This window comes from Amblyraja radiata, chromosome 8 (assembly GCF_010909765.2).
Source record: "Amblyraja radiata isolate CabotCenter1 chromosome 8, sAmbRad1.1.pri, whole genome shotgun sequence".
In the NCBI taxonomy this organism is placed as follows: Eukaryota; Metazoa; Chordata; class Chondrichthyes; order Rajiformes; family Rajidae; genus Amblyraja; species Amblyraja radiata.
The window spans coordinates 45,280,259-45,298,901 of NC_045963.1; the positions used below are offsets into that span (position 1 = coordinate 45,280,259).

An 18,643-nucleotide genomic window follows, 5' to 3' on the forward strand; every position below is an offset into this window, starting at 1 on the left:
TGTTCACCCATGGTCGGGGGCTCCCGAGCACCCCGTAGTCGCCGCCACGGGTGGCCCGATATTCAGGCCCTCTCGCCGGGAATGACGGAACCCCAACGTCGAACGGGAGAACATCCTCAGCGGCCCAGACCTCCAAATCGGCCACCTCCCACCGGAGTCCGCGGCTCCCGAAGTCCACAGGCCGAGCTGGGCGGAGACTCACACTGGCGACCCCCGACAAAGGGTCGCAGGACTCCGTGATGTTGGTCAGCGCCGCCCGCGTTTGGAGGTCCGCGAACCACAGCTCCGCGATGTCGATGCAGCAGGCCCAACACTCCGGAGCTCCAAACGGCGATCCCCGGTAAGGCATCGCCCGCTCCGCGATGTATCCAGCGCTGCGCCGCCGTTGCTGGAGCTCTGGTCGGTCCCAGCAGGAAAGGCCGTGCCAATCCAGTAGGTAGGCCACTGGGGGGGGGGGCGAGGACACGACTCGAATAATAGTCGCATCCTCTCCAGGAAGCGACTGAAGGACGGTTTCCCCCTTACCATATCCTCTTCCCCCCACATAAAAAAACAAAAAAAACTCCAAATCATACTTTAAACATAAAAAAAATAAAAAAGATACCAGACTGAAGGCGGAAGCAGCCAGCTTACAGCGCCACCGGATGTCCAGATGGGGAAGGGAGTGGTTCATGCCCACCCTTTGTCATGTCCTAGACCATCCTTTCCCCATCAGATGTCCATCTCCAGGGTGAGTGTTGGCCAAGGAGGGTGGACATGAACCACTCCCTTCCCCATCAGATGCCCATCTCATAGGTGCCTCCAAAAGGCAGCCAGTAATATTTAAGACCACACCACCCTGGCCACGTTCACATTTCACTCCTGACATCAGGAAGAGAGTACAGGCTCATGAACATGAATTCCAACTAAACTCCCAACTGCCATGGTTGCACTAGGAACTTGGGGCTTTGTTTTGTTTTGCACTATAGTGTGATTTAAAAAAAATATATTGAACTGTTTTAGTTTGCTTATCTATTGAGTACAGCATTTATAGTCCTGTGATGATGCTGCAGCAAGTGAGCATTTAATCGCTCAGTTCGGTACGTATGACAATTAAACAGTCTTGACTCTGGGTTTGTGTCTGCCAGGCGACACAGAGAGGGGACCCAGTGACAGCCCTGAGGCGGCAGCTGGAGGAGAAGGAGAAGCAGCTGGTGGCTGAGCAGGAGGACGCGAGCGCTGCGAAGACCAAGCTTCGGGAGCTCAACAAGGTCAGTCTCCCCAGGGTAGACACAAAACGATGGAGTAACTCAGCGGGTCACGTAGCATCTCTGGAGGAAAGGAATAGGTGATGGGTTGAGATCCTTCTTCAGACTGGGGAGAGGGAAACTAGAAGTACGAAAAGGTACAGAACAAATCAGAGCCGGCACCGATGACCAAGGAAAGGTGGAGCCCACAATTGTCCATTGTTGGCTGTGGAAGAGGTGATAACAAAGGGATACAAACAGTGGAACTAGCAGGATGACGACAGGGTTGGGGAGGGGCGGAGAGGTTTCACTGCAAGGATGTGGTGGCTCCACAGAGGGTGCAGAGAAGTTTTACAGAATGATGAAGGAACAAGGAATGGCCGTTGGTGGTTTACCAGTACGCTGCCTGCATTAGGGGGTAGTAGCTACAGGGAGAGGTTGGACAGACTTGGATTGTTGATAGAAGGATATAAAATTATGAGAGGCATAGAAGGATAGAGAGTCAAAACGTTTCTCCCCCCAGATGAAAATGTCAAAGGCTAGAGTGCATGGCTTTAAGGTGAGTGGGGCAAAGCTTAAAGGGGATGATTTTACACAGAGGGATGTAGGTGCCTGGAACACAATGCCAGGATTAGTGGTGAAGACAGATACAATACAGGTATTCAAGAGGCTTTAAGGTAGGCCGATGGATATGCAGGGAATGGAGGGATATGGACCATGTGCTGGCAGAGGAGATTAGTTTATCCTGACATCGTGTTCCACACAGACATTATGGGGCAAAGGCCTGATTCCTGTTCTACGATCTCTGTTGGGTCATCACTGTATTTCATATTATGTAAAGATTTAATAGGAACCTAAGAGGCACACAGAGGGTGGTGGGAGTATGGAACGAGCTGCCAGAGGAGGTAGTTGAGGTTTGTGCAATCACATGATTTCAAAAACACTTGAACAGGTATATGGAAAGGAAAGGGTTTAGAGGTTAATGGACCAAACGTGGGCAGGTGGGACTGGTGTAGATGGGACATCTTGGTCGGCATGGGCAAGTAGGGCCAAAGGGCCTGTTTCTGTGTGGTTTGTCAATAACTTAGTATTTGGTAGCTGTAAAATTAGTGTAAAACAACCAACCTATTAAACCTTTTTTGGAGAGCGGCGGGAGGAGGGTGTCAGGGGACTGTGGGCAGGGTGGGTGGGGATCAGGGGTTGGGGGCTGGTTAAATGGCAGGGGCCCGGAATGGGCAGTGGGCACAGACAGGGAAGTGTCTGCACCCCAGCCCCTCACATGTCCAGGGGTTGTTGCCCACAGGAGCTGGCAGCGGAGAAGGTGCGGGCAGGTGCCGGTGATGCCAAGCTGAGAGAGCAGCTGGCAGTGAGGGAGGAGGAGCTCAACGCCATGCAGAGTCGCATGCAGGCCAGCTACCAGGAGCACCTGTCTGAGAGCCAGCGGCAGCAGGCCAAGGTAAGGAACCCCACCCCCTACCCCCCACCCCCTGCCTCCCCACCCACTGCCTCCCAACCCCTTCCTCCCTACTCCCCTGCCTCCCTACCCCCCACCCCCTGCCTCCCCACCCCCTGCCTCACACCCCTGCCTCCCCACCCCTGCCTCCCCACCCCCTGCCTCCCAACCCCTTCCTCCCTACTCCCCTGCCTCACAACCCCTGCCTCCCTACTCCCCACCCCCTACCTCACCCACCCCCCTGCCTCCCCACCCCTGCCTCCCCACCCCCTGGCTCCCCACCCCCTGCCTCCCCCACCACTGGCTCCCCACCCCCTGCCTCCCCACCCCTGCCTCCCCACCCCCTGCCTCCCACCCCCTGCCTCCCCACCCCCTGGCTCCCCACCCCCTGCCTCCCCCCCCCCTGCCTCCCCACCACTACCTCCCCACCCCCTGCCTCCCTACTCCCCACCCCCTGCCTCCCAACCCCTGCCTCCCTACTCCCCACCCCCTGCCTCCCCACCCACTGCCTCCCCACCCACTACCTCCCCACCCCCTGCCTCCCTACTCCCCACCCCCTGCCTCCCCATCCCCTGCCTCCCTACTCCCCACCCCCTGCCTCCCCACCCCCTGCCTCCCCACCCCCTGCCTCCCCACCCACTACCTCCCCACCCCCTGCCTCCCCACCCCCTGCCTCCCCACCCCCTGCCTCCCCACCCCCTGCCTCCCCACCCACTGCCTCCCCACCCACTGCCTCCCCACCCACTGCCTCCCCACCCCCTGCCTCCCCACCCACTGCCTCCCCACCCCCTGCCTCCCCACCCCCTGCCTCCCCACCCACTGCCTCCCCACCCACTGCCTCCCCACCCACTGCCTCCCCACCCCCTGCCTCCCTACTCCCCACCCACTGCCTCCCCACCCACTGCCTCCCCATCCCCTGCCTCCCCACCCACTGCCTCCCCACCCCCTGCCTCCCTACTCCCCACCCCCTGCCTCCCCACCCCCTGCCTCCCCACCCACTGCCTCCCAACCACTGCCTCCCTACCCCCCCACCCCCTGCCTCCCCACTCCATGTCCCCCCACCCCCCACCCCCTGCTTTTCCACCCCCTGTCCCCCACCCCCTGCTTCCCCACCCCCTGCCTCCCCACCCCCTTCCTCCTTACCCCCCCACCCCCTGTCCCCCCACCACCTGTCACCCCCGCCCCTGTCCCCCCCACCCCCGTCCCCCCCACCCCCTGTGTCCCCCACCCCCCACCCCCCGTCCCCCAGACCCCGTCCCTCCTGACCCTGTTCCCCTGACCCAGGTGCGGGCCCTACAGGAGCAGCTGGACAACGGGCCAACGGCACAGATCGCACGGCTACAGCAGGAGAACTCAATCTTGAGGGACGCCCTCAACCAAGCCACCAGCCAGAGCGAGAGCAAGTGAGGGGGGCAGGCCGACTCCGACACGGGGGAGGGTGGGGGAAGTGTAACAGAGGGAGGGGGGGGGGGGGGCGGGCAGACGTGTGGAGACTCGAGATTGGGGGCTGCAGCAGATTATCCTCATGCTCACCCTCAACCAGGCAGAGGGGTGGGGGGTAGAAGTGGCTGGGAGCAGGTCAGGAGAGGGGCAGATAGGCTGGGGGAAGGGGAAGGGGCGGAGGTCAGGCCTCATGAGGGAAGGTGGGATGGTGTGGAGCAGGATGTGGGAGGGTGGGGGGCAGGTGGGTGGAGGGGCAGAGAAAGGAGAGTGAGGGCAGGGGTGGGGAATGTGAAGTGGGTGGATGGGTGGGAAAGGAGATGGGTGGGGTGGGCCTGGGATGGGTGAGGCGAAGAGGGAGGGGTGGGTTGGGCCGGAGGAGGATGAGTGATGGTCGGAGGGTAGGTGTGACTGGGTGAGGGGTCCAGGCGGGGGTCTGGCCAGAGGGCAGAGTGCTGGGGCAGGGTTACAGGGGTTACTCGGCCCACTGTCGAGCCGCAACCAGACTGGCAAGCAGCTGACATCAGGGTGGGTCGTGTGGTGATCTCTCCGCTGACTGACCCCCCACCTCTCCCCGGCCCCAGGCAGAATGCAGAGCTGGCCAAGCTGCAGCAAGATTGTTCCCGGCTGAGCAAGGAGCTGGGCCAGCAGAACGAGACCGTGCGGCAGGACGGGCAGCTGAGGGAGGCGCTGGAGGCCCGGGTCAGCACCTACCAGCAGGAGCTGGCTCAGCAACAGGTGAGGGTGTGGGGAGGGGCGGGGAGGGAGGGGGCGGGGAAAGTGAGGGGGCCAGAAGGGGAACAAGGGGGTGGGGGAGGAAAATGGGAGCGGGAGAGGGACAACCCTCTACCACTTCCACACCCCCTTCACCAGGCGACCTTCCACCCCCCAACATCCAGCCCTCTCCCAACACCCAGCGTCCTTTGACCACCCCCGAACTCCACCTTTTACCCAGCGACAACAAACTTTGACTCCATCCACCCTTCACACTACGTCCAGCGACCTTCGACCCCTTCCCCCCATCTCCAAGCAACAGTGACCTACGACCCTGATACAGGTAGGAGTGGTTGGGTGGAGGGGAGGGGGGGGGGAGATCACAGAGTAGAAGGGTGGAATGGCCTTGCCTGGTGCGTCTCTCGCTGTCCCAGCCCTGGATCACTGTGTTGTTGTTGTTGGCCTTGGCAGGGGAGCCAGCAGGAGACGGAGAGCACGCTGCAACGACGCCTGGACGAGGTGAGCGAGGAGCTGCGACGTTCCCAGGGCAGCTATGCCGGCCTGCTGACAGACACGGAGAGAGCGAGGGAGGAGCAGCGCTCAGCTGTCAGCACCTGCGCCGGTGAGTCCGTGCGAGTGAGGACTACCAGCGGCATCGCCAGTCGCGGCAGCAGAATCAGACCATCCGGCCCATACTTCATCCTATATACATTATTCCCTTTATCTGTACACTGTGGATGGCACGATTATCAACATGTATAGGTTTCCGCTGACTAGACAGCATGCAACAAATACGTTTATCATTGGACATCGGTACATGCAACAATAATAAACGAAACTAAAACAAGATTGGTAACCCTCTGTTTCCCCTGTGTTGCTCTGCGTGGCCACAGATCTTCAGGCTAAACTAACGGCATCTGAGGCCGAGCTGAAGAGCAAAGCGGAGGAGGTGGAGGGGCTGGGCAGTCGGCTGTCGGAGGTCAGTGTGGAGAAAGGGCGGATGGAGGAGAGGATACGCTCAATCGACGCCCTGCTCGAGGCCAGCCAGAGCAAGGAGACGGAGAGAGACCAGGTCCTGCAGGTCAGGGAGCAACACGTCGCATTCTGTTACATTTAGCTTAGTTGGCACAGTGGTGCAGCTGGTAGAGCCACTACCTCGAGACTCTGCTTCGATGCTGGCCTCGGGTGCTCTCTGTGTGGAGTTTGCACGTTCTTCCTGTGATCGCGTGGGATTCCTCCTGGTGTTCCGGTTTCCTCCCACATCCCAAAGACGTATGGATTAGTAGGTTAATTGACCTCTAAATCGCCCCTAGTGTGCAGGGAGTGGATGTGAATCAATCGTCGGTGAATTTGGCAGGCCAAAGGACCTGTTTCTGTAAAACTATAAAATGAAAATCGATTCAACATCCAGCAACCACCCCTCTAATATTACTCAAACTGCCTCTATATTTCTCCCCAACCCATTCTTGGGGTTTTCTACCAGCACTGTGTGAGCATTATAGTTTCGAGAATCAGCCTGGAAACCGGCCCTTTGGCCCACCAAGTCCACACTGACCACCCGTTCACACTAATTCTATGTTATCCCACATTCTCATCCACTCCCTACACACTAGGGGCAATTTACAGAGGGCCAATTAACCTACAAACCCGCACGCCTTTAGAATATGGGAGAAAAGTTGAGCACCCGGTGGAAATCCACGCGGTCACAGGGAACACGTGCAAACTCCACAGAGACAGCAGCCGAGATCAGCATCGAACAGAGTCTCTGGCGATGTGAGACAGTGGCTCTACCAGCTGGTCACCGTTCCACTAGGTTTGCTGTTGTATTTTCTGAACGATATTGGGTTGCCCTTCCAAAGAACCAGGGAGTTGATGGAGAGCCTGCTTATGTGGTAGGGAGAGGGCCTCAGGGTAAGATACTTAATTTTATTTAAAATAATATTTAATTGTTATAGGTACTGGCAACTTACCAATATTCTTACTAACTGCAGCCATACAGGCTCATTAATGCAATAAATATATAATAATTGAAAACAAAATTAATTAATAATCAGTGATAGTCAATATCATGACCATAACAGTTGAAAACTAAAATCTACAGTGCAACCAAAGACACAGTCCATAGTAGATCACAGTTACTGAGGTTAATGTTGGGTGGTGTTCTAGAACCTGGTGGTTACTGGGAAGAAGCTGTTCTTGACCCTGGAGGTCAGGCTCCTTTGTGTATCACCTTCCAAACAATCCAAGTCTCTCCATTCTCTCCCAGTAGCGAATTCCCTCTAATCGAGGCAGTGTGCTGGTAAACCTCTTCTGTACTGAAATGACTTACAGTGGAACACTTGGGCCACCGACTGCTTGAAATGGGGATTACTGGGGGAACGGTTCTGGAGAATTACTGACCGTTAAACCTGCTTTACTTTTTTTTCAACATTCCAGGCCACCAAACAAGTGGAAGTTGAACAGCTGGAGAACAGGTACGGACTGTTTGAGGCATACTGGGCTGAGGGGGAGTTGGGAGTGAAGACTGTTTCATTGTCATATGTACTGGTATGTACAGCAATGAAACTCTAACTTGCTGCAGTGTTGCAGGCCCAGAAACGCAATAACACATGCATTAACATTGATAATCAATAATACCATAAATAAATAATCTGAAAAACTAGGTAACCATAATGGTGCAAAACCGAAGTCCGTAGTGCAACCAAAGACACAGTTCGCAGAAGGTCATAGTTGCTGAGGTTAGTGTTGTGCAGTGTTCAAGAGCCTGATAGTTGCTGGGAAGAAGCTGTTCTTGAGCCTAGAGATCATGGTTTTCAGGCTCCTGTACCTTCTTCCCGATGGTAGCAGCGAGATGAGGCTTTGCCTGGGTGATGTGCGTCTATGATGATGTTGGCTGCCTTTTTCAGGCAGCGGCTCCTGTAGATCCCTTCGATGATGGAGAGGTCAGTATCTGTGATGGACTGGGCAGTGTCCACCACCCTCTGTGTGTATGTGAGAGAGAATATGGTTATCTGCTTTGATTACTCGAAACAGAGAATTGCAAATGCTCGTTTACAAAAAAGTCGCAAAGTGCTGGAGTAACAGTGGATCAGGCAGCATCTCTGGAGACGTCTGAAGAAGGGTCCAGACCCAAACCCTCACCTATCCATGTTCTCCACAGATGCTGCCGAACCCGCTGAGTTACTCCAGCACTTAGTGCTTTCTTTTGCTGTGATTACTCTTGGTCTAAACCTCGTCCTTCTGTCTTCAGGCTTAAGGATAAAAATGCCCAAATTTCCATCCTGGAACAGGAGATGCTGCAGCTCAAAGAAACCGTTGAACACCAAAAGAAGAAGAACAACGTGAGTGTGTTTCGGCCCGCGTTCTGGTTGTGCGTCTGTGGAAGAGTCTACTTGCAGGATCCAGTGACAAGGCAGGAGAGCACGCACCCTGTCCCATCCCATCCCTGCCTGGCCTTGCCCTCTCAGCACAGAGATCCAGCCTCACGGAAATCGCAGCAGGGGTTATAAAACTACGAGAGGCATAGATTGAACTGGTTGGGGCGGGACACAGGGGCAGTGGTAGAGCTGCTGCCTCACAGCACCAGAGACCCGTGTTCGATTCTGACCTCAGGTGATAGAGTTTGCACATTCTTCCTGTGACCACGTGGATTTTCTCCAGGTCCTCTGCTTTCTTCCCACATCCCAAAGATGTGCAGGTTTGTAGGTTGATCAGCTTTAGTAAATTGTACCTAGTTTACAGGAAAGAATTAATGTAAGGGTGATCACTGATCGGTGTTGAATCGATGGGCCGAAGTGCCTGTTTCCACAATATGTCTCTAACTAAACTAAAGAAATTAATTGTTGAATGCTTTTAACTGTAAAAGACATTTGGACAGGTATTTGGATGGAAAAGGTTTCAAGGGATGTGGCCAACCAAGGGCATTATTGTTATTGAGACCATTATTAGGAGACAATGGAGTTAGCTGCTCCCCAGAATGGAAGTAAATGGCAACTGCGATGTGGTCAACAAAGTTGCCACAGAGCTGGGTTTCCTCAGCTGACTTGAAAGTTGAGTTTAGAGATACAGTACAACATGAACACAGGCTCTTCAGCCCACCGAGTCCACACTGACCCCTTCACGCTAGTTTATTCCACTTTCTCATCCACTCCCATCACACTAAGGGCAATTTATAGAGGCAAATTCATCTGCAAATCCACACATCTTTAGGATGTGGAAACTGGAGCAGCCAGAAGAAATCCGCGCAGTCACGGGGAGAATTTGCAAACATCACACGGACCGCACCTGAGGTCAGGATTGAACCTGGGTATCTGGTGCTGTAAGGCAGCAATTCTACCACTGTGGAGTTTGAGCAGATTCAGTCACAAGTAGGTGTGGTGGGTATATGGAACGATCTGCCAGAGGAGGTACTACAACAACTTTTAAAAGACACTTGGACAGGAACATAGATAGGAAAGGTTTAGAGGGATTTGGACCAAACGAGGGTAGGTGGGACGTGTAGATGGGGCATCTTGGTCGGCATGGACAAGTTGGGCCAAAGGGCCTATTTCGGTATTGTATGACTATGAAAGGTCAATCTGTCTGGCGGTTTGTTGGAAGATGAAAGTCTTTGAACTGTGGAGGCAGCAAAGCTGTGAGCAAGACGGCAATGATAGGTAGATCCAGTATCAAGTTATGAACCCCATTCCCATTCTCTCACCCGCCCTGGTGTACATGTACCAGTGACAGAACAACAAAATGCTTACTTGCTGCAGCTCTACTGGCTCTACAAACTCAATAACACATATATATACAATAATAATTGGTAATACAAAAGTTAATAATCAGCAATACCTGGTAATAGCCCAAAGTCAAAGAACGTAATGCAACCAAAGACACGGTCTATAGAAGATCGTAGCTGGTGAGGTTAGTATTAGAGCCTGATGATTGTTGGGAAGACGCTGTTCTTGAACCTGGAGGTCACGGTTTTCAGGCTCCTGCACCTTCTTCCCCATGGTAGCAGCGAGATGTTTGCATGGCCAGGGTGGTGTGGATCTTTGAAGATATTGGCACCTTCCGTAGATCCTTTAGACGGTGGGGAGGTCAGTACCCGTGATGGCCCGGGCAGTGTCCACCACTCTCTGTAATATCCTTTGTTCCTGGGCGTTCGAGTTGCCGAACCAGGCCATGATGCTACCAGTCAGTGAGCTCTCTACTGTACACTTGTAGATGTTCGATAGAGTTTTTATCGACATCCCGAGAGGCTGAACAAATCAGGGTTGGCATTGAAGTGGGGAAGCTTGCACGGTGTGTTATTCAAAATTGTTTCCAAATAGGAGCTCCGTGAGAAAAACTGGAAGGCCATGGAGGCTTTGGCATCAATGGAAAAATTATACAGGGAGAAACTGGATGCTGCTAAGCAAATGAAGATGGTACGGTGCGGACTTGGGGGGGATAATGGTGGTCGGGGCTTGTATTTTGTTTAGAGGAGCCCATGGGGCTTTCCACCCAAGTCATCACGCAAACCAACCTCCCTTCCGTCTACACTTCACGCTGCCTCGGCAAGGCCACCAGCATCATCAAGGATGAGTCTCACCCCGGTCTCTCCCTCTTCTCCCCTTTCCCATCGGGCAAGAGGTACAGAAGTGTGAAAACGCACGTCTGCAGATTCAGGGACAGTTTCTTCCCAGCTGTTACCTGGCAACTGAACCATCCTATCACCAACTAGAGAGCAGTTCTGACCTCCCAACTATGTAATTGGAGGCTCTAGGACTACCTTTATCGAACTTTACTGGACTTTATCTTGCACCAAACATTATTCCCTTTATCCTGTATCTGTACACCGTGGACAGCTTGATTTGTAATCATGTATAGTTTTTCCGTTGACTGGATAATACGCAACAAAAAAAGCTTTTCATTGTGCATAGTACACGTGACAATAAACTCAACGAAACTAAACCAATGTGTTCCCACTGAGGCACCCTGGCAAAGGTGGACCAGTCCAGAAGGGTCCATCCTCAGACTGATCACTGCCCATATCATTGGAGAACAGATGCGGACATTCCCAATCATTGGCTGTTGCTCTTTCATGCACGATGCAAGGAGGGAGACACAGAGGGGATTGGAACCGGCACTCGATCTCCCAGAGGCTACTTTCAAAGAAATCCAAGCAAGTGTGAGATGCTGCACTTTGGAGGTTAAATGTAAGGGGAAGGTATACCATGAATGGCAGGACTTTTAACAGCACTGATGTACTGGGGGATCTTGGGTTCCAAGTCCATAACTCCCTGAAAGAGGCATTGCAAGTGGGTAGAGTTTGGGTTCAGTTTACTATTGTTACGTGTACCGAGGTATAGTGAAGACTTTTTTTTGCATGCTATCAAAACAAATCAGATAATACTATACATGAATACAAACAAGCCAAACTCAAGTACAATAAGTAGAGTGAACAGGTAGGTACAGGATGCACAATATAGTTCTCAGCATTGTAGCGTGCGAGTTACTGAGACAAAGTCCAATGTCCACAGTGGGGTAAAGTGGTAAAGGGGGTGTAAGGTATGCTTGCCTTCATTGGTCAGGGCACTGAGTCAGGGAGTCAAGATGTAGATCTATGAGACTGATGAGGCTGCATTTGAAGTACTGCTTGCAGTTCTGGTCACTCCATTACAGGAAGTGTGTAGAGGCTTTGGAGAGGGTGCAGGGGAGATTTAGGAGAATGCTGCCTGGATTAGAGGGTATTAGCTACAGGGAGAGGGTGGACACATTTGGCTTGTTTTCTCTGGAACGGCAGAAATTGAATGGAGACCTGATGGAAGCATATAAAATGATGGGAAGCACAGATAGGACAGACAGTCAGAACCTTTTCCCCGGATGGAAATGTCAAAGACTCGAGGGCATTGCTTTAAGGTGAGAGGGGCAAAGTTTAAAAGAGATGGGCAGGGCAAGTTTTTTTTTTGCAGGGTATGGTGGGTGCCTGGAACGCGCTGCTGGGGGTGGTGGTGAAGGTAGATATGATAGTGGCGTCCAAGAGACTTTTAGATAGGCACATGGATTTTCAGGGAATGGAGGGTTATGGATCACGCGCAGTCAAAGGAGATTAGTTTAACCTGGCATTATGCCCGTGCCAACTTGCTGAGTATTTTTCACAGTGTTAGTTTGGATTGCATGGTTTGCTTTCTTCCTACTCTGTCCTTCTGCTGGACATCCACTTCTCACCACACTCCTCGGGAAAGCTGAACACACCAAGTGACCAGGAGTCATCATTGCTCCATCCATCCTGTCATTGTTATGAATCTGATAGAATCATACAGTCACGCAGCATGAAACAGGATTTTCACCGCAGCTTGTCCTTGCTGACCAAGATGCCCCATCTACACCGGGCTAACCTGCATACATTTAGCCCATATCCTTCTTAAACCTTTCCTATCCAAGTGTGTTTTAAATGTTGTTATAGTACCTGCCTCAACTATCTCCTCTGGCAGCTCGTTCCATGCACCCACCATCCTTTGTGTAAATTGGGGCAGTTGGAAGTCGAGAGGTAGAGAGAATTTAATTGTCATCTGCACCCACAACGAAACAATGAAATTCTTACTTGCTGTAACTTTACAGGCCTGTAAACGCAATAACACATAGATAATATGTAATAATCAATAATAATATTTAACCATACTGAAGAGCCCGCTTGATTAACACCCCACCCCCCACTCCCACAGTGGCAGCAGTGTGTGCGTCATCTGTCATTGGCACTGCCAATCCCAGTTTTGTCAAAGGTTATGGGGAGAAGGCAGTAGAATGGGCTTGAGAGAGGAAACTCAATCAGCCACGATCGAATGGTGGAGCAGTTTCAATGGGCCGAATGGCCTGATTCTGCTGCTATGACTATGGCCATTCCACACCTACTGTTCCGACATGGCCTCCCACAGCTGCGGTCACCACACCAGGGATTGGTTCCCTGCAGGCTCCCACCCCATCTTGTTTTGGAAATGTACCACCAGTCCTCATTCTCACAGAGAGTGGTGAGTCTGTGGAATTCTCTGCCTCAGAGGGCGGAGGAGGCAGGTTCTCTGGATACTTTCAAGAGAGAGCTAGATAGGGCTCTTAAAAATAGCGGAGTCAGGGGATGTGGGAAGAAGGCAGGAACGGGGTACTGATTGGGGATGATCAGCCATGATCACATTGAATGGCGGTGCTGGCTTGAAGGGCCAAATGGCCTACTCCTGCACCTATTGTCTATTGTCTATTTGTAGCTGGGTTTCAGAGCTGTAGTCCCCCCACAATGGGAGGGAGCACAGTCACCAGGACTGTCACTGCATCCTTTCCTGACAAATGGCGGTAATGCCGGATCTCAAAAATGAACACTCATGGTGCGGCGCAGTGGATAGAGCCGCTGCCTCACAGCGCCAGAGACCCGGGTTCGATCCTGTCCTCTGATGTTGTCTGTGTGAAGTTTGCACGTTCTCCCTGTGACCGCGTGAGTTTCCTCCGGGTCCTCCAGTTTCCTCCCAAAGACGTGCGAGTTTGTACATTTTTGTTTAAAAGACACCTGCCTCAACTACCTCCTCCGGCCAAGAATACAAAGTGCTGGAGTAACTCAGCGGGTCAGGCATATCTGAAGAATATGGATAGGTGACGTTTCGGATTGGGACTCTTCTTCAGAATGATTATGATGGATGTCCTCCTTGGCTTTGTAGGTTAATTGTCCTCTGTAAATTGCCCCTAGTGTGTAGGGAGTGGATGAGAAAGTGGGATAACATAGAACTAGTGTGAACGGGTGATCGATGGTCAGTGTGGACGGTGGGCCGAAAGGCCTGTTTCCATGCTGTCTCTCTGAACTGAACAAATGAAAGAATTGCTATTGGGAAGGTAATTCAGTAATTAACTTCATTCCGGACTGATGACTTGGAAATCCTGGTTTCCCAGTAATGGGGAAAGGAGGCCACTCACCATCACCTCCTCAGCTTGCTGAGCTCTTGCCCGGATGACAATTCAATTCAATTCAATTCAATTCAATTCAACTCAAAGCACTTTATTCGTCCCCGAGGGGCAATTTAAAAGGGCGCATTACAGTAGCTTTTTAAAAAGGGACGCAATCAACAAACATAAGCAGCACGCATACTGCACAATCAACCAACACACGCATTTCACAGACACACTGCACACACACAACACACACCGCACATCAACATTCAACACATAGTAATAGTTTTTAAAGTGCTTCAATTAAAAAGTGCATATAGAAGGTTATTTCATTTCATATGTTCATGAGTCATTGATCAGCATTAAGAAGCTGGACAGCCCTGGGGATGAAGGTTGCCTTCCTCCTCTGTGTCCGGCAACCCGGACAGCGGAGTCTGCGTCCTGAGGGGAGCCACTCAAACTCAGGAAACAGGATGTGAGAGGGGTCCTGAAGAATCCTGCGTGTTAACTTTACAGACTGTTGGTCGCATAGGGCAGTGAGAGTTCGGACGGGCTGCTCAATGATTTTTGAGCAGACCTTGAACACATTCAACAGGCGGTTTCTGTTTTGCAGGGTGATGGAGTGGAACCAGCTAGTGAAAGAGAAGGTTATTACATTTTCAATGAATGCGTAGTAGAATGTGGTGAGAATGTCTTTGTTAATCCCAAATGACTTCAGCTTCCTGAGTAGGTACTGTCTCTGATGGCACTTTTTAAGGATTTCCTCTGTGTTAGAGGAAAATCTTAGCAGGTTGTCGAAGGCTGTTCCCAGGTATTTGTGTACCTCCACTATCTCCACTGGCTCCTGCTGGATGATAGTGGTGGCTGCCTCAGCCATTTGTCTCTGTTGGGGGGAAAAGGTCGCAATCATGTCCTTGGTTTTGCTTATATTTAGCTCAAGACAAGACTTTTCACACCATACTATAAAGTCCTGCAGGGCTGAGCTGTGATGTTGTGTATGGCTGGGAAGCAGAGACAGGAGGGCTGTGTTATCAGCAAATTTTACAAAGTGGCAGTTTGGCTGGGTGGATCTGCAGTCATCAGTGTAGAGAATGAAGAGAAGTGTGGAGAGCCAGTGAAGGTGAAGAGGGTGTCGGACAAGGTGTGGTTCACCAACACCCTCTGTGATCTGTTGGTGAGGAAGTCTATAATCCACAGAGTGAGTTGGTGGTTGAGGTGGAAGCGGGTGATGAGCTTCTCAGCCAAAATATGTGGCTGCATGGTGTTGAATGCTGATGAGAAGTCTGCAAACAGAAGTCTGGCTGTGGCCTTGGGGATTTCCAGATGCTTATGGATGGTGTTTAAGGTGAATATTTTTGCGTCATCGACACCCCTGCCAGTCTGGTAAGCAAACTGCAATGGATCCATCATCGAGCCAGTTGCCTTGGTGATGTGCTCCTTGATGATCCTCTCCATGGCCTTCATGATCAGGGAGGTGAGAGCCACCGGTCTAAGGTCATTCAGGACCTTGGTGGTGCCCTTCTTTGGGATGGGAATCACTGTTGAGTTTTTCCACATCGCGGGGACTGTGCTGCTGGTCAAAGAGCCCTGGAACAGATGCTGGAACACACCTCCCAGCTGCTCAGCACAGTGCCATAGGGTCCGCCCACAGATGTTGTCTGGCCCTGGAGCTGTGTTCTTTTTAGTCCTTTTGAGGGCTCTCACCACCTCTGATGTGTTGATGTTGAGGCCGGAGTCATCAGGTCTGAGTGTGGAGACGATTGATTCTAGCTGGGTGCTATTGTCCTTTTCAAATCTGGTGTAGAAGGAGTTGAGATCATTCGGGAGTGAAGTGAAGCTGCTTCCTGCTACCTGAATGGGCTTGCGACTGGTAGAGACAGAGTTCACTGCTGCCATGTTCTTGAGGCCCTGCCAAGCTGCACGGAGGTTCCCTTTTCCAAAGGTCTGCTCCACTTTGTTCTTGTATTTCAGCTTGGCAATTGTTATGGCCCGCTTGACCTCTCTGTTTACCTCCTTCTTCTCAGCTTCAGAACCGGTAAAAAATGTTCTCTTTTTCTTATTCAATATGTTTTTTAGATCTTTAGTCACCCAGGGTTTATTGTTAGGGAAGATTGTGACCTTCTTGGAGGGGATAATATTGTCTACACAGAAAGTGATGTATGCTGAGACTGTATCCGCTTGCTCACTGATGTTGGTGGAGGAGGATGTGAGGGTATTCCAGTCTGTGGTTTCAAAACACCCTTGAAGCCTGTCAATACTGTCGGGTGTCCACTGTTTGATGTCCTTGATGACTTTCTCTGTTCTCTTTACCACAGGTGTGTAGGCAGGAGCGAGCAGTATGCTGCTGTGGTCAGCAGAGCCTAGGGGAGGGAGGGAGACGGCTCTGTAGGCATCTGGGACTGACCCATAGCATTTGTCCAGTGTTTTCCCTAGACGGGTGGTGCAGTTGACATACTGGTAGAATCCTTTAAATGACTTGTCAATTGAACAGTGATTGAAGTCACCCATGATGAATTTGGGGGCGTCCGGAGATATCAGTTCGAGTCTGTCGAGCATATTTCTTATATGTTCCGTAGCAGTGGATGCATTTGCTCTGGGGTGGATATAAACCAGAATGAAAAACAGTTGTGGGAATTCCCTGGGAAGGTAGAAGGGACGCAGGGAGATAGCCTAGAGTTCAATGTCAGGGTTGCACAGTTCTTCTCTGACAACAACTGTTTTGCACCAGCGTGGATTGATGTAGAGGCAGACACCACCGCCATGGTGCTTGCCAGTCAGTTCAGTATCACGGTCTAACCTTACAGGTGACCCGAAGCCATCTATGTGCATGCTGTCACTGTTGTCACTCCCAGTCAGCCATGTTTCAGTGAAAGCAAGAATGGAAGCAGTCCGGTATTCATACATGTGAAAAACGTTAGCTTGCAGTTCATCAGTTCTGGAGGACGAGACAGATGTTCGGCAGCTGTGGCAGGGTCTGAATGCAATCACCTCCTACAAGGCAAAACCAGGAGGCAGCTCGAATGCCGGTGTAACATCACTCCCTGACGAGCTCAATGCATTTTACGCACGCTTTGACAGGGAGAATACTGATGTGCCTTCCCGATCCCCCATTCGCTGCGATGGCATTTCAGTCTCAGTCACAGAGGCCGATGTCAGGAGATCCTTCAGAGGGGTGAACCCCCGAAAAGCACCTGGTCCTGATGGTATACCCGGCCGTGTTCTAAAAACCTGTGCGGACCAACTGGCGGGAGTTTTTACGGACATTTTCAATCTCTCACTTCTGAGGTCTGAGGTCCCCACCTGCTTTAAAAGGGCATCAATTATACCGGTGCCCAAGAAGAGTAAGGTGACATGCCTCAATGACTATCGACCAGTGGCACTAACGGCGGTGGTGATGAAGTGCTTTGAGAGGTTGATCATGGAGCAAATCAACTCCTACATCGACAAAAACCTGGACCCACTGCAGTTCGCGTACCGCCACAACAGATCAACGGTGGATGCGATCTCGCTGGCCCTCCACTCCGCACTGGACCACTTGGACAACAAAAACTCATATGTCAGGCTGTTATTCATTGATTACAGCTCGGCATTTAACACAATCATCCCCTCCAAACTGGTTACCAAACTCGCAGAACTGGGTCTCTGCGCATCCCTCTGCAACTGGATCCTCGACTTCCTCGTCCACAGACCACAGTCTGTTCGTATTGGTGGAAATGTGTCAGCCTCAATAACAATCAGCACGGGAGCACCTCAAGGCTGCGTGCTCAGCCCCCTGCTGTACTCACTCTATACCCATGACTGCGTAGCGAACCACAGTGCGAACTCCATCATCAAGTTCGCTGACGACACCACTATTGTGGGGCGTATCACTGATGGGGATGAGTCAGAGTACAGAAGAGAGATCGAGCAACTGTCCATATGGTGCCAGCGCAATAACCTGGCCCTCAACACCAGCAAAACCAAGGAACTGATTGTGGACTTTGGAAGGAGTAGGAGGGGGACCCACAGCCCCATTTATATCAACGGGTCGATGGTTGAAAGGGTCAAGAGCTTCAAATTCCTGGGCGTGCACATCTCTGAAGATCTTTCCTGGTCCGAGAACACTAATGCAATCATCAAAAAAGCACATCAGCGCCTCTACTTCCTGAGAAGATTACGGAGAGTCGGATTGTCAAGGAAGACTCTCTCTAATTTCTACAGGTGCACAGTCGAGAGCATGCTGACCGGTTGCATCGTGGCTTGGTTCGGCAATTTGAGCGCCCTGGAAAGGAAAAGACTACAAAAAGTAGTAAACACTGCCCAGTCCATCATCGGCTCTGACCTTCCTTCCATCGAGGGGATCTATCGCAGTCGCTGCCTCAAAAAGGCTGGCAGTATCATGAAAGACCCACACCATCCGGGCCACACACTCATCTCCCTGCTACCTTCAGGTAGAAGGTACAGGAGCCTGAAGACTGCAACAACCAGGTTCAGGAATAGTTACTTCCCCTCAGCCATCAGGCTATTAAACCTGGCTCGGACAAAACTCTGATTATTACCAACCACTTTCTGTTATTTGCACTATCAGTTTATTTATTCATGTGTGTATATATTTATATCATGGTATATGGACACATTTATCTGTTTTGTAGTAAATGCCTACTATTTTCTGTGTGCTTAAGCAAAGCAAGAATTTCATTGTCCTATACAGGGACACATGACAATAAACTAACTTGAACTTGAACTTGAACTTGAATCAGTCTTGTTACGCAATGAGCGCACATTAGCAAGGATCACTGAGGGAAGTGCACGGTGCTTACTTTCTCCTCGCCTAAGTCTTGCTTTAATTCCACCCTTCTTCTTCCTCCCCCGTCTCGTTACCTTCTTTCTATTGTTGTGCAGGGTGCCTGTCCGGTCGGTTGGGAGTTTACATTGT

At 51.6% G+C, this 18,643-nt stretch overlaps 1 protein-coding gene across 6 annotated transcripts in view; it reads left to right on the forward strand.

Moving 5' to 3' along the window:
- rrbp1 (ribosome binding protein 1) overlaps nt 1-18,643 on the forward strand; it is an 89,422-nt gene that overhangs the window by 49,026 nt on the left and 21,753 nt on the right. For 5 of the 6 annotated variants that reach the window (XM_033025751.1, XM_033025750.1, XM_033025753.1 and 2 more), the window contains exons 4-12: nt 1,128-1,250; nt 2,530-2,682; nt 3,964-4,082; nt 4,704-4,857; nt 5,305-5,455; nt 5,727-5,914; nt 7,270-7,307; nt 8,084-8,174; nt 10,149-10,244. In XM_033025751.1, the coding sequence (XP_032881642.1) occupies nt 1,128-1,250; nt 2,530-2,682; nt 3,964-4,082; nt 4,704-4,857; nt 5,305-5,455; nt 5,727-5,914; nt 7,270-7,307; nt 8,084-8,174; nt 10,149-10,244 (1,113 nt within the window). The remainder of the gene's footprint in view (nt 1-1,127; nt 1,251-2,529; nt 2,683-3,963; nt 4,083-4,703; nt 4,858-5,304; nt 5,456-5,726; nt 5,915-7,269; nt 7,308-8,083; nt 8,175-10,148; nt 10,245-18,643) is intronic. The other variant, XM_033025754.1, reaches the window with a different exon arrangement.